Source organism: Mesocricetus auratus, unplaced genomic scaffold, assembly GCF_017639785.1.
Source record: "Mesocricetus auratus isolate SY011 unplaced genomic scaffold, BCM_Maur_2.0 Super-Scaffold_100054, whole genome shotgun sequence".
Taxonomy (NCBI): domain Eukaryota; kingdom Metazoa; phylum Chordata; class Mammalia; order Rodentia; family Cricetidae; genus Mesocricetus; species Mesocricetus auratus.
In genome coordinates, this window is record NW_024429231.1 from 3,113,124 (window position 1) to 3,125,577 (window position 12,454).

Sequence of the window (12,454 nt, forward strand, 5' to 3'; positions counted from 1 at the left end):
GCATACTGCATGCGTGTGAAGCAGACATGCTGACACATAAAACATTAAAATATAAAAGGTAGCACAATAAAGTTCTCCATATGTAATTATTTATATGTGATATGTGTATTGCACTGTGTGTGTTGTGTGTGTGTGTGTGTGTGTGTGTGTGTGTGTGTGTGTGTGTGTGCATACTCCTTATTCTTAGGGAGAACCATGGCTGATACAGAAATCCAGGACGGAGTCCCAGTGCCTTTGTTGTAGCATCTGGCTCAGCCAAACACTCCTGGATCCTTTCCCGCTACTTAAACTGCCCCTGGAGTTGGATTTTTTCTGTCCATTCCAGCCCTAAGGGTCAGAGGACCAGCTAGCTCACAACTCACTGAGTTCTCAGCCGCGCCAAACCCAGGCTTCCTTCCACGGGTGACCTAGGCCTTGAAGGGTGCACACAGCTTCTGTGGCTTTGAAGGCGATGTTATGAATAGATCAGACAAGCACAAGGATCCGGAGAAGCAATGGAACATGGCCAGACCAGGAAACCAGGGTCAGTGTGGCCAGAACCAAGCAGGCGACTGGTGGGAGGCAGCGCTGGAAAAGCGAGCAGGGACCCGGTGATAATAGGGCTTTGATAGCCAGGTAGGCGCTTGGACGGTCCTTAGGACAGAGGAGAGACCTTGAAGAGTTCCAGGTGGTACAGGCGTGATCCTGTTTCAGTTTTAGCTTGCTCTATAGTAGGGAAGTCAGAAGAAACAGACAGGGGAAACAGAAGCAGGGGTGGGTGGGGTGGGGTTCACCCGATGCTCCCCCAATCTAATTCCACATGGCCGCTGTTTCTTTCTCATTCACTTGAAGCAATGTTCAATCAGGGCAGCTGTGGTGTGTGAACCTACACCCCAGCTCACCATTTACTTACTCCCTGTGGAGCTCAGGCTTGATAGTGGAAGCTCCGTGCCTCCGCTTCCTATGGGAGATAACGGCGCTGTCCCCTCCTACGGTCCTCTGCAAGGATGCCTGATTTCAGTTGGGATCCAGCACAGTGCTCCATGCAAGTAGTGTATCATTGGTTACAAGTCATACTGCAGCTCATGTCCCTCGACAGGCACCTGTGTCTGCTTTCTGTTGCCCTAGCAACGTATCTGGAACAATCAAATTAAAAGGAGGAAAAACCTGTCTGGGCTCACAGTTTTGGGGACTCCGAGATATGCTCAGGTAGATGGGCTGCTTTCCAGCCTGTGGTGAGGCGGGTTATAATGGTGGGAGCACTTCGCAGAGGAGCCAGAAGTGAAAAGCAGGGGAAGAGGTGGGTGTCTCATGATCCACTTTTAAGAAAACACTCCAGTGTCACTAACTTCTCACGCTGCTGGGACCAGAAAAAAAATCTGACAAAAGCAGCTTAAAATAGGAAGAGTTGATTTGGCTCCCAGCTTTGGATGGGATAGAGCTCCTCATGGCAGGGATGGATAGAGCCCCTCACGGCAGGGAGGGATAGAGCCCCTCACGGCAGGGATGGATAGAGACCCTCACGGCAGGGATGGATAGAGCCCCTCATGGCAGGGAGTGGATAGAGCCCCTCATGGCAGGGGTGGATAGAGCCCCTCATGGCAGGGATGGATAGAGCCCCTCACGGCAGGAATGGATAGAGTTCCTCATGGCAGGGATGGATAGAGTTCCTCATGGCAGGGATGGATAGAGCCCCTCACGGCAGGGATGGATAGAGCCCCTCACGGCAGGGATGGATAGAGCCCCTCATGGCAGGGATGGATAGAGCCCCTCACGGCAGGGATGGATAGAGCCCCTCATGGCAGGGATGGATAGAGCCCCTCATGGCAGGGATGGATAGAGCCCCTCATGGCAGAGATGGATAGAGCCCCTCACTGCAGGGATGGACAGCAGGGGTGGATAGAGCCCCTCATGACAGGGAGGGATAGAGCGCCCCTCACAGCAGGGACGGATAGAGCCCCTCATGGCAGGGAGGGATAGAGCGCCCCTCACAGCAGGGATGGATATAGCGCCCCTCACAGCAGGGACGGATAGAGCCCCTCATGGCAGGGAGGGATAGAGCCCCTCACGGCAGGGAGGGCATGGTGAGAGGAATCTGCAGCAGCCCCTGTGGCCAGGAATTAGTGAGAGGACAGGAAGTGTGCTGAGGAGCTATAAAGCCTCAAGGCCCGCCCCCAGCAATCCACTTCCTCTCCCAGGCTACACTTCCTGAAGAACCCACAACCTTCCAAAACAGTGCCACCCGTTGAGGGAACCAAGTTTTCAAATGCATGAGCCAGCAGGAGAGATGTCCCATTCCAACTTATGCAACCCTCAAAGACGTAGAACTTCCCTTTTTAGCTTCCCCACATCCCAATAGCACCAGACAGAGGAACATTAACACACAGGCCTGTGGAGACCCTCCTGCTCCAGAGACAGTACCATTGTGAGCAGGAAACACTGAGCAAAATGCGTTCGTAACCCTTGCCATCCACACAGCACACAGCAGAGTGGCGCTTCCCCTGTCCTGATCAATGCTTGCCCTGTCCTGATCAGTGCTTGCCCTGGAGCTACGGCTTCCTCCTCTCGCCCAACACTATCACACCATGTACTCCAAGACCGAAGTCTGGTTTCTGTTGAATGAGCATAGCTTTTGCTCTATGGTAAAGTTGAACCATGTGAATGGGACCTCCTGAAGATGGGGACTGTGTGTCCTCTGCTGAAGCCAGCTGTAAACCCCCAGCAGGGATGACCCCACCCACTGCCAGTTCCTGGTGCCAGGCAGCCCACCTGCCCTCTCTCTCTGCTCTGCTCCCGCTGGGATCAAAGAAATGTCAGTCATGAGGAGGAGGGAACGAAGTCCTAAACTCTGCAAACAGAGCCTTACATGACTCGGGGTGAGGAGCAGGCTGGATCGGGCTGGGAAGCCTGAGGGGCAGAGGCCGTGGTCTCAGCCCTCCAGAGACAGAGGTGCGAAGCTCAGAGCTGTCTCGGCCACCCGGCCAGCCGTGGGAAGCAACTTTGAGAGGAAAGGGATGTCGAGAGCCGAGTCGAGAGCATCTTCCGGGCCCCAGCCTTTCAGGGTTGTGTTTCTACGGGGCACAACCTTTACACCTTGGGACTCTGACAAGTCACCCCGCCTCCTCAGCTTCCGCTTTTCTGAGTATCTAGGGATGGGGTAGACTCTGTGGTGCCTGGCGGGCAGCATCCACAAGTCAGCACCGCCTGCCAGACCTTGAGTGAGCAGGTGCAGAAGAGGGGTTCTGTCACGTGTGGGGGCGCAGTCCCTTGTCGCTGCAGCTCCACATGCCTGGCCCAGTCCCCCTGTGGATTCCGGCTTCATGGCCCTATCCTGAGCCCTATTTTACACAAGCTGTCTGGAACTTCCCAGTTCTTATCTGACTAATTAATGCTGTGTGTTTTGAGTTCGATATGGGGTGACAGCTCTCTCCAGGGAGGCCCTGTCTTGTCCTTGCTGACACCTTTCTCCTTCCCTAAGGTTCTGCTGGGTTACATTCTGTGCAGGGGGTGAACTCGGTACCTTTGTCCCTCCCCACCCCACCCCGGCGACCTTAGGAGATGCAGTGTAGTCTCTGATAACAGCTGGGTCACTCTACCCCTTGAAGCCCCTTTGAGGGGAGCAGGGCAAAGCCCCGCCACCCACCCTCATTCCCCACCTCTCTGCCAGGGACACCCAGGAGCCCAGCTTGGAGCTCCTGCTACCTCCTCCTCAGCCCTGAGCCAGGCTGGCCACCAGCCCTTTGCACGTCATGCAGATCACAGCCACAGGGTCGCAGCCTTGCAGTTTTTCATCTAACGGCCTTGAATCTGCTGTCCACGCACATTTATCCCAGACGCGGGAGAGGGACCAGTCTTGTTTATTAGTGAGCTCACAGTCAGGTTCTCAGCAGTGACTACAGACGGAGAGAGAAGGGGTGGGTGGGAGGGCGCTGCAGGAGCCGGGTGCTCCCGTTCTCAAGGAGGGAGCACTCCAGAGCTGGGAGTTGGTAGAGCTGGAAGCAATAGGCACTGGAATCCCCCAGGCCACGTCCAGAACAGCAGCTGCTCTTCGGCCCACCTCTTGGTGGCCTTTTGAGGAGGGGCCAGGCCATTTGGATTCCTTGTGTGGGGCACAGTGTCAGGGAGGCCTCTACACCCGGTGACTGTTTCTCAGGCTGAGGTCGGGGGCGAGGTGCGGAGCTTGCGGGACTCCAGGGTGGAGTACGGCTGGCTTCTCTCTCCAGACTTTAAAAGAAGGTCCTGTGGGAGGGGGGGGAGGAAGCAGACAGGGTGGACAAGCCTTGTGAATGACCCTCTGGCTGTGGCTGGCCCGGCTGTGGCAGCACACAGCCCTGGCAGCGTCCAGGGGCCCCTCACTTCAGCTCACACCAGCCACAGCACACAGGAAGCCGGCGAGAAGGCAGGAGGGTTGTCACGATGGTGGGGGGGTTGGGGGTGGGAGCAGCAGGAAGTCACTTGTCAAGAGCAAGTGATGAAATGGCCATCAAGGACACGCAGGCCAGGCCCACTGTCTTGGTGCTCTGGGGACATTGTAACAGAAGCAGCTAATAAGCCCACTGCCCTGGCTGCCGGCTTCACAGCTACCAAGCACAGGACACACATAGGGAGACACACTCCTATGCCAGAGAGAGCCCAGATCAAGGTGGAAAGGGGACCGATGACAATGTCCCAAAGCAGGACTTAGAGCCATCAGTGGGACCCACCAACCCTGGTTCTTTGGACCAGCTTAAAGAGCCTGAATGACTTGGCTCTGCCTGAGCAGGGCCCCGGGGTTCACCGGGAAGAGAGGCCCCTGCGGGGAGACTCAGGGGGGCCTCACTGTTCTCCAGCCCAGCCCAGCAGGCGGGAGTCACCACTGTGCTTAGTGCTACCCCGTTCCACTACTGTGACCCAAAGGGCTGTGGGCATCCAAGCCAGTGCCCCCAACTGGGTCCTGTGCACCCCCTTAAGCTCTAGTGTCCCAGACATTGACACCAGCCCCAAGGGCGACAATTCTGCTGCCTCTACCTCCCTTCAGACACCAGTCCAAAGAACGTGCCAGGATCAGTGGCAGCACATGGCGCGCAGCATGGGCAGACAGGGCCCTGCAGCTGCCTGCCTAGTCACCGTGGGCTCCCGCTGCAGGAAGAACCCGTGTCTACACACGGGCTCAGGGGCTTCAAGCTGCTTTCGGACCGGCTGGGGGCTTTCGGCTGCAGAAGAGTGGAGAGAAGAGCTACACGCCGGGTGGAGCAGGAGGCAAGAGGGCTCAGTTACTGCCGGGCGAGGCTCTGCAGGACCGCTCCCTGTTCTGGGTTTCTGCCTCTCCAGTCCTGCCTAGGCCCTGGGTTCCAACGGGCACTATAGATTCTCCAGGGCATGTGAAATGGAGGCTCACCGGGCAGGTGAGCATGGGCCAGCCTTACTCAGGCCCGGCACTCTGTTCCAGGGTGTCTCTAGCCCAGGGTGTTCTAGGCCCCACGATTGCCAGCAGATGAGTTCCCGGGGTGTCCCTCTCACTGGGCGAGGCTGGAGGAAGGTGGCTGGGATCCCGGGAAGACAGGGGAGCGAGAGAAGAGTACATAAACACACTTACAGCTCATCGTCGTATTCCTTGGGGGGACAAACGGCAACCACAAGGTCTATCCAGTCCTGTGGAGAGAAACCGTGTGACCACAGGGCCCACGGGGGGGGGGGGGGTGAGGACGCATCTGCCCGGTGTTCTGTTCCATTTCTGGGCTTTACAGGTCAGGGTCAGTCAGGGCACAGTGAAAACTGGGGTTCCCTTCTGGAGGCCCACGCCCCCCATGAGCAGGGCTGTAAGACCCTCAGCTGGCACCAAGTTCCCATGCGAATCTATGGGCCAGAGTTGGGCGGTCACATGGACTCACAGATGTGACCCTGGAGTCTAGGGTACATCCTAGGAGAGTGTACCTCTGAGCAGCTGCACCTGTCACCCCGAGCCATGCAGAGCACACGCAGGCTCTCCGGGCCTCACTCTCTGATCCTGACACCCAGCCCCCTCAATGGCAGCATCACTGTTCACCCGGCCTTGGGCGTGTTCGCTGGCAAGTGCGGAAAGGAGCATTGCCCCACCCCAGGCCAAAGCGCCTAAGACTGACCTGACCTCTCTCCCCACCCCGTTGGCCTCCCTCCGGGAGCACAGAACACAGCTGCTCCCCCTGCTCTGATGCAGCCCTTTAGATCACCAAGGACAGTCACCGCGTTACCCGTTGGTCTTCTCTTCTCCACATCCTTTCATGTGGGTCCCAGGCCCATCTCGTCAGCTTCCTCGGCACTGAGCTCAGTACCTCAGGCTCAGCTGCCTGCACACAGTGGCTCTGGTTGCGCACTGCACAGCGTGAGGGGGTGCCATTTGCATGGTAGTCTGCGGGAGGGCACCCCCTCATGCTGTGCAGCGCACATCCCGAGAGGCGTCATGTGGCAGCCCTGACCCGCATGGCATATCTGCCCTCTGGTCTGCTCACTCTCTGGCAACCCCCGACACACGTGTGCTCCTACTAAGCACACACTCAGAGAAGACCTCGGAGGTTTCTTTGGGGGGGGAAGCGGTAGGCAGCCATGGCCAGTCTTCTGGAGTCTGTGTTTGTGCCACCGGCTGTTGGGACTCAAGGATGAGTAAGAAGTGACAGTTCTCAGAGCTGAAGCCTTTCAGGTCCAACCCACGGTCTGGACTTTGGGTACCAGCCCCGCACTGGGCCATGGCCATTGTGAGGTCTGGTTTCAGACACCAGGGTCTGAGGCAGGTGGGGAGGGAGGGAGAGGGAGGGAGGGACTCATTCTCACCCCGCCCTGGTTCCAGGCCTTCTGCAGTGCAGCCTCAGCCTCAGCCAGGGTGTAGTCCGTCACGATCTTGCCATTGACGGCCATGATCTCGTCTCCTTTCACAACACCACCTTCAGGGAGAAGCACACTTAAGACGTGTGCCTGTTCAGGCCTTTGTGAGGATTACCGTGGGAGGGTGGAAAGGCCCCACTCTGGTCCCCAGAGCTCCATTTCTCAAGGCCCCTCCCACAGGAGTTTCTAGGCATCCCTGACCTGCACTCTGCAGCAGGATGGACCTGCATTTCTGGTGCAGTCCAGAAAGCCTGTGCCACCAGAGACGGCTACACCTCTCCAACGCCCGCCACACTAGCTCCATCAAAAATGAGTCCCCTCAGTTCCCTCCTAGGACCCTTTTCCCGTGCCCAGCATCTTCCGGAGCACGACCACAACCATCCCCACGCTTGCTGATGTCCCCACCCTCCTCCCAGCCCCACAAGGCAGGGCTGTCTTCCTGGCTCTCCACTCTCCCCGAGCTGTTCTCATAGTACTTAACACAAAGCAGGGACTCCACAGGACGGTGCTAAAACGAACAAGGACATCGTGACGACTGCCCTGGCATCCGCTGACTTTAGGAAGTATAGAGGAACAGGTTTCTCACTGCGGGACCTGTCAGAGCCTCAGATATGCTAATGCACGCCATGACTCTATAAGTGAGCAGATTATATATGATTCCCCACACCTCTTGGCCACCAGACCTCCTTTTTGGACAGAACTGTGATTGGTTCGCACAGAACTCTTGGTTACGTGGCAATCAATCGCTTCACACAAGTGTGAGACCACAGGATGTGGTGTGTGGCGGGCAGTAAGGAGGCAGCCACAGCAGTTTGGAGCTCGTGTTCCTGGGAATGTCCTGGGATTTCCAACCCTGCATGCGACCAAACCACATAGAGCAGATTTCCCTCTGCAGAGAAACTGAAGATAGCTGCTCTCAGCGAAGCCATGAGGGGACCCAGGGAGTGGCACGGGTGGCCTGGAAGCACACTGTCCTTTGGGTTGCACAGAAATGGGGGTAGAAGAGGAGAGTGTGGTAACAGGAAGTTACGACCGTTGTCTGGATGAGCAGAAGTGAGATGAAGGCTCTGAGCGGGACTCGGTGGGCTCTCTAGGCCAAGGCCATGGGTGGCAGGGCTGGACAGCACCCAGGCGGCCAGGGTGCGTTGCTTACCTCAGCAACTGCCGAAGGCCACCTGCCAGCCAGCAGGGGCCTTTGACTCGAGACCCCTGTCTGTCTCAGGCCCTGGTCCTCTACCCCTCCACCCTAACCCACCCTGGCCATGGAAGGGCCTTGTTCTAGCCTGAAGGGAGCTAATCCTAGGATTTCCTGCACCTGCCTAGGATGGAGGGGGCATCGGGGTTCTACAAAGAGCTCCCAGGGTACAGAAGCCCTTCCCGGTGTGGCAGAAGCATCAGCAACGGCGGAGTTTGACACAAGCTTTCAAAGACTGACAGGTGAGTGAGTTGGTGAAGCAAGAGACAGCCTGGGTCCTGAGTCAGTAAACCATGGGTTCTGGGGTTTTGCTCAGTTTTGAAGCAGGGTCTTATGTAGCCCAGGCTGGCCTCAAACTCACTACGCTGCCTTGAACTTCTGATCCTCATGCTCCCAGCTCCCAAGTGCTGGGACTACAGGCACATGCCGCCAATCCTGGCTTATAGAGTGCTGGGGATGGAACCCGGGGTTCGCACGTGCTCCACCAGCTGGGCCACACCCCCAGCAGAGAGTGTTTCTGTTGAAAGGGAAGGAGGGCGTGGGGGAGCCAGTGTGTATGGGGGGAGTGTGGGAGGTCTCTGGCCCTGTGGGAGCGGCCAGGCTTGTGAAGACCTCCCTAGAGGTGCTACTTATACTGGGCACTAAAACAAATGGCCAATTTGCCTGGGTTCAAGTCCTGCCTACATTTTTTTTACTAGCTGGGGATCCTTGAAGAAGTGGGTTGATCTCAACATGCCTCAGTTTCTAATTTGTGACGTGAGAATCACGATGGTGTATACCTGGGGCTTGTGGATGGGATTCGGTGAGTGACTATCATGAAATTGTTGGGCCCAGGTCCTTAGACTAATGCCTGATATGTGACTCATTCCACAGACCCCCTGCTAGCTCTGCCAGGATGCTTTCCCTGCCCTCGGCATGCCCCCTCTCCCTGGGGGGCCTCTGTCTTCACAGGCTGCGGGGCTCAACTCCGCAGGCTCCACCGCACCCCACACCCCCTGGGTTCTCATGGCTCCCCTCCCACCATCCTCCCCGCCAGTCCTCGGCTGACGATCCTGCTGCTATAAGGAGCTGTGATACTGAGCCCATTTTTGTCACTGGCCTTGGAGTCCCTAGAGGACAGGGTGGCATTTGGCCATGCCACCTCAGGTCCTGACACCACGGCACAGCGTCAGGCAATGTCTGAGACTGACCAGATGGTTCTCGGGATGGGCCTGACATTCTTGAACAACTGTGAGGCCATCTGAAGTCCGCAGACGTCTGCTCCCCTGGGTCGTCTGGTATAGCCATCACAGCCTCCCGCAACCAGGAAAAGCCAGTCCTTACCATGGCGCTCAGCAGCTCCCCCTTCATAGACAGCAGAGACGACCACCTTCCCCACAGGAGAGTCCACTCCACCCTCCAGGGCCAAGTCCAAAGACCCCTCCTGGGTGGAGAAAAGCGGGTCTTAGGTGGCCACACAGACGGCAGCCTGTGGAGCACCAGGACGTCTCTCACAGGACTACGAGTGCAGGGGACAAGGGACCATGCAGTGCAGAGGCCATGAGAGAGCCGTGGGAGAAAGCAGGCCTGGGCTGAGTATGTGCCCCCACGAGGAGTGAGGAGAGGAGCAGGAACCTGCTGAGTTGCCTAGGAGTAGAATAAGCAGGGAACCACGATGGCATGGATAGAGAAGATTGGTGACAGCCTCCACCCCATGAGCAGGTACCTTCTTGATGCGCAGAAGCCGGACATCCTTCCCTGCGATCTGCTCTGGCGAGAACTAGAAACAGAAAGCCAGGTGGGGACAGTTGTGAACTTGTTGAACATGCACACACACGTGCACACGCACATGCACACAGGCACACACAGGCACGTGCACACGCACATGGGTTCATATGCACGCATGCACGAGCTTTCTCGCTCTTGCGGCCCCGAGCTGCACCGTCATGGGCTTGCTTACTGGGATGATGAAGAAAGCCTTGTGAACATATAGCTAGTGCGTGGCATGAAGCTAGTGTGCAGAAAAGTAGCTGCTACAATAACTCCACATCACACACGTATATGTGGGCATGTACACATGCAACACATTCCTGCACGTGTATTACACACATGCATGTGCACATGTATGCACACAGCACACACACCATGGTTCTCATTGAAAGGCTGCCTAAATGGACCCTTTACAAGAACCTGCATTTGGGGCATTGCTGGGGCTCTTTGTACGCCCCAGGGTCCAGAATAAAGCTCCAATTCTTCCTCATTTGGGGGACTGCTCCCCCTGAGCTGGAGAGCTCCCTCTTACCATGGAGTAGGGGTCAAAGCCTTCTTCATATTTTCTGAAATCCTGGAAGCAAAGGAAGGGCTTTAGGATGTAGAAGCCACAGAGGCACACTGCAGACGCAAGCTCAAACAGGCAAGGAAGAGGGCAGGTGGGTCAGATCCCAGGGGCAAGAGGTGGGCCGGGGACAGGGAGTAGCTGTGGTGGGGGGGGGTAGAGGGAGGAGGCGGCAGTGACAACGGATGCAGTACCCTGCTTAGCGGCGAGCAGGAAGCGGCAAGAAGCATTTGGAGGACGCGGCCCTGTTTCTGCCCTGGTCAACGGGTGACCATGTGTGGCTTCAGGGATACCACTGGGATCTGGGTGTCTAGGCAGCTAGTCCTCGCCTCACAGAAAGTCTCATTCTGCAGGCCTTTGGGGCCCAAGCTGGCCTTCTATGTCACCACTGGAGGGCGTGACCAGGCCCTAGGGTGAAGCCATGCCTCTCTCCTCAGTGCTCTGACCTCACGGAGGGCCAGGTCTGTCTAGGAGGCTGCTTGGCCCGGAGAACACAGCCACAGAGTGACTGGGGAAGGCAAGAGGCACTCTAAACCCCCGGGAGAGGGGAGGTGGTGGCGAGTTTGGGGGCAGGTGTCTGGCCACTCTCTCTGTTATCTAGAAGGTAAGAGGCCTCCCTCCCCAGGGGAGATGGGAAGGGAACACAACTCTGGGGCCCTGGCTCTGAGGTTGCTGTGGGGAAATGGCCAAGACTTGGAAACAAGATGGCGAGAAGCAGACGAAGCCCAGGAGTCACACGCAGTAGGCCGAGCCAGGGCACCCACCAGCCTTGGAAGCCAGGGTGCCATTCCACAGTCAGTCCCCACTGGAAAGACGGCCACACGGTTCCCTAGGCCTCACCAGGTCTCCGTGAGCAGGTCAGAGATCCTGTCCCACCCAGATTACAGCTATGAAACTCTGGGCACAAGGTGGGGGCCCAACAACAGATGGGTCCCTGGATGTCTGCCCGCAGCCTCTCCCCCTAGACTTTTATTTTCCAGTCTGAACCCCAGTGAGGCCTTGGATCTGTCTGGCCAAGGTCAGGGACCACGTCCAGGCCAGTCTCTTCATGTCAGACGGTACACAGAACAAGGGACACAGCACGTCTAAGCACCATGGAGGTTACTAGGCAGAATCTGGGACCCGTGCCCTTGCCTCCAAGAGAGGCCACAGTCCCCATTGTGGGACTCTGAGTACTGTCCTTAGGGATGGCTGGGTGGCAGGTCTTGTGTGAATCCTGAGACTTGCAAAACATTACTGCTGGTATGCCTTAAGAGAGCTACGCCCTTGGTTCAGCAGACGGAGAAACTCAAGCCAGAGAGGTGACATGAATGCCTGAGGTCACGAGTCAGGAGGAGGCCGAGGGTTTAACTGCAAGCCTGAAGCCCCTGAGTTGCTGTCTTTTTCCTTTTGGGGGCTGTTCGTGTCTCCAGCTATGGGCCCTTCGGTGCCTACCGGGCCAGGGCAGTGCTCTGAGAGGCTTAAGGGCGGATGGCAGAACCAGTGTCCTGGATGTAAATCCAGGGCCTGACACTAGTGGGCGCACTCGAGCGCGGCTGCCTGCCTCTGCTTCCCTTCTGCGGCACAGGGGAGACAAGGGCGCTCTTCCACCTGCTGTGAAGGCTGAGTTTCGAGGGTCCCGATGACCTTAGAGACAGCCGTCTCCCGTCCATCGCGGGTCCTGGGCTGTCAGCAGTCTCTTACAGATACTCTGCCTACGCCCTCACCCCGCCCCCCACTTCAATCTCTGCCTATGAAATCAGCTCTCAGGGCTGACGTGGAGAGACTGCTGGCCAGGTTACCTTTGATTTGGGGCCTCACTCATTGGTGGTCAAGCTGTCAATCCAACAGTTGGCTCTGGGTGGGAGCCCCAGGATGTAGGGAAGCCACATGGCTTCTCTGCCTGACCCGACTCAGATGCCAAAGGACTTCCAGGTCTCCGTGAGCCCCAGACAAATGGAGAGGCCAAGCTGCTGCCATCTCCTGTGGCTTAGTGAAAAACCGATCTGCTTGGAACGAGTACAGACTAAAAGGAGGTATCCGGCTGCCTACCCCTACCCCTTCCCTCTCTCCTACGGATGGAGCCAGGGCTAATGCTGGCCTCCAGAGATCCCCCAGCTGGGCCTTCTCAGTCAGTGATTATCCTCTGA

The 12,454-nt window shown here is 57.2% G+C and overlaps 1 protein-coding gene across 1 annotated transcript in view; it reads right to left on the reverse strand.

The window, feature by feature from the left end:
- Positions 1-3,820: 3,820 nt before the first annotated feature.
- Positions 3,821-12,454, reverse strand: part of Ush1c (USH1 protein network component harmonin) — a 43,432-nt gene continuing 34,798 nt past the window's right edge. Inside the window, 8 exon segments of the mRNA XM_013124230.3 lie at positions 3,821-4,184; positions 4,186-4,218; positions 5,086-5,194; positions 5,555-5,610; positions 6,766-6,875; positions 9,335-9,434; positions 9,717-9,770; positions 10,293-10,334. Coding sequence (XP_012979684.2) covers positions 3,873-4,184; positions 4,186-4,218; positions 5,086-5,194; positions 5,555-5,610; positions 6,766-6,875; positions 9,335-9,434; positions 9,717-9,770; positions 10,293-10,334 — 816 coding nt within the window. The 3' untranslated portion in view covers positions 3,821-3,872.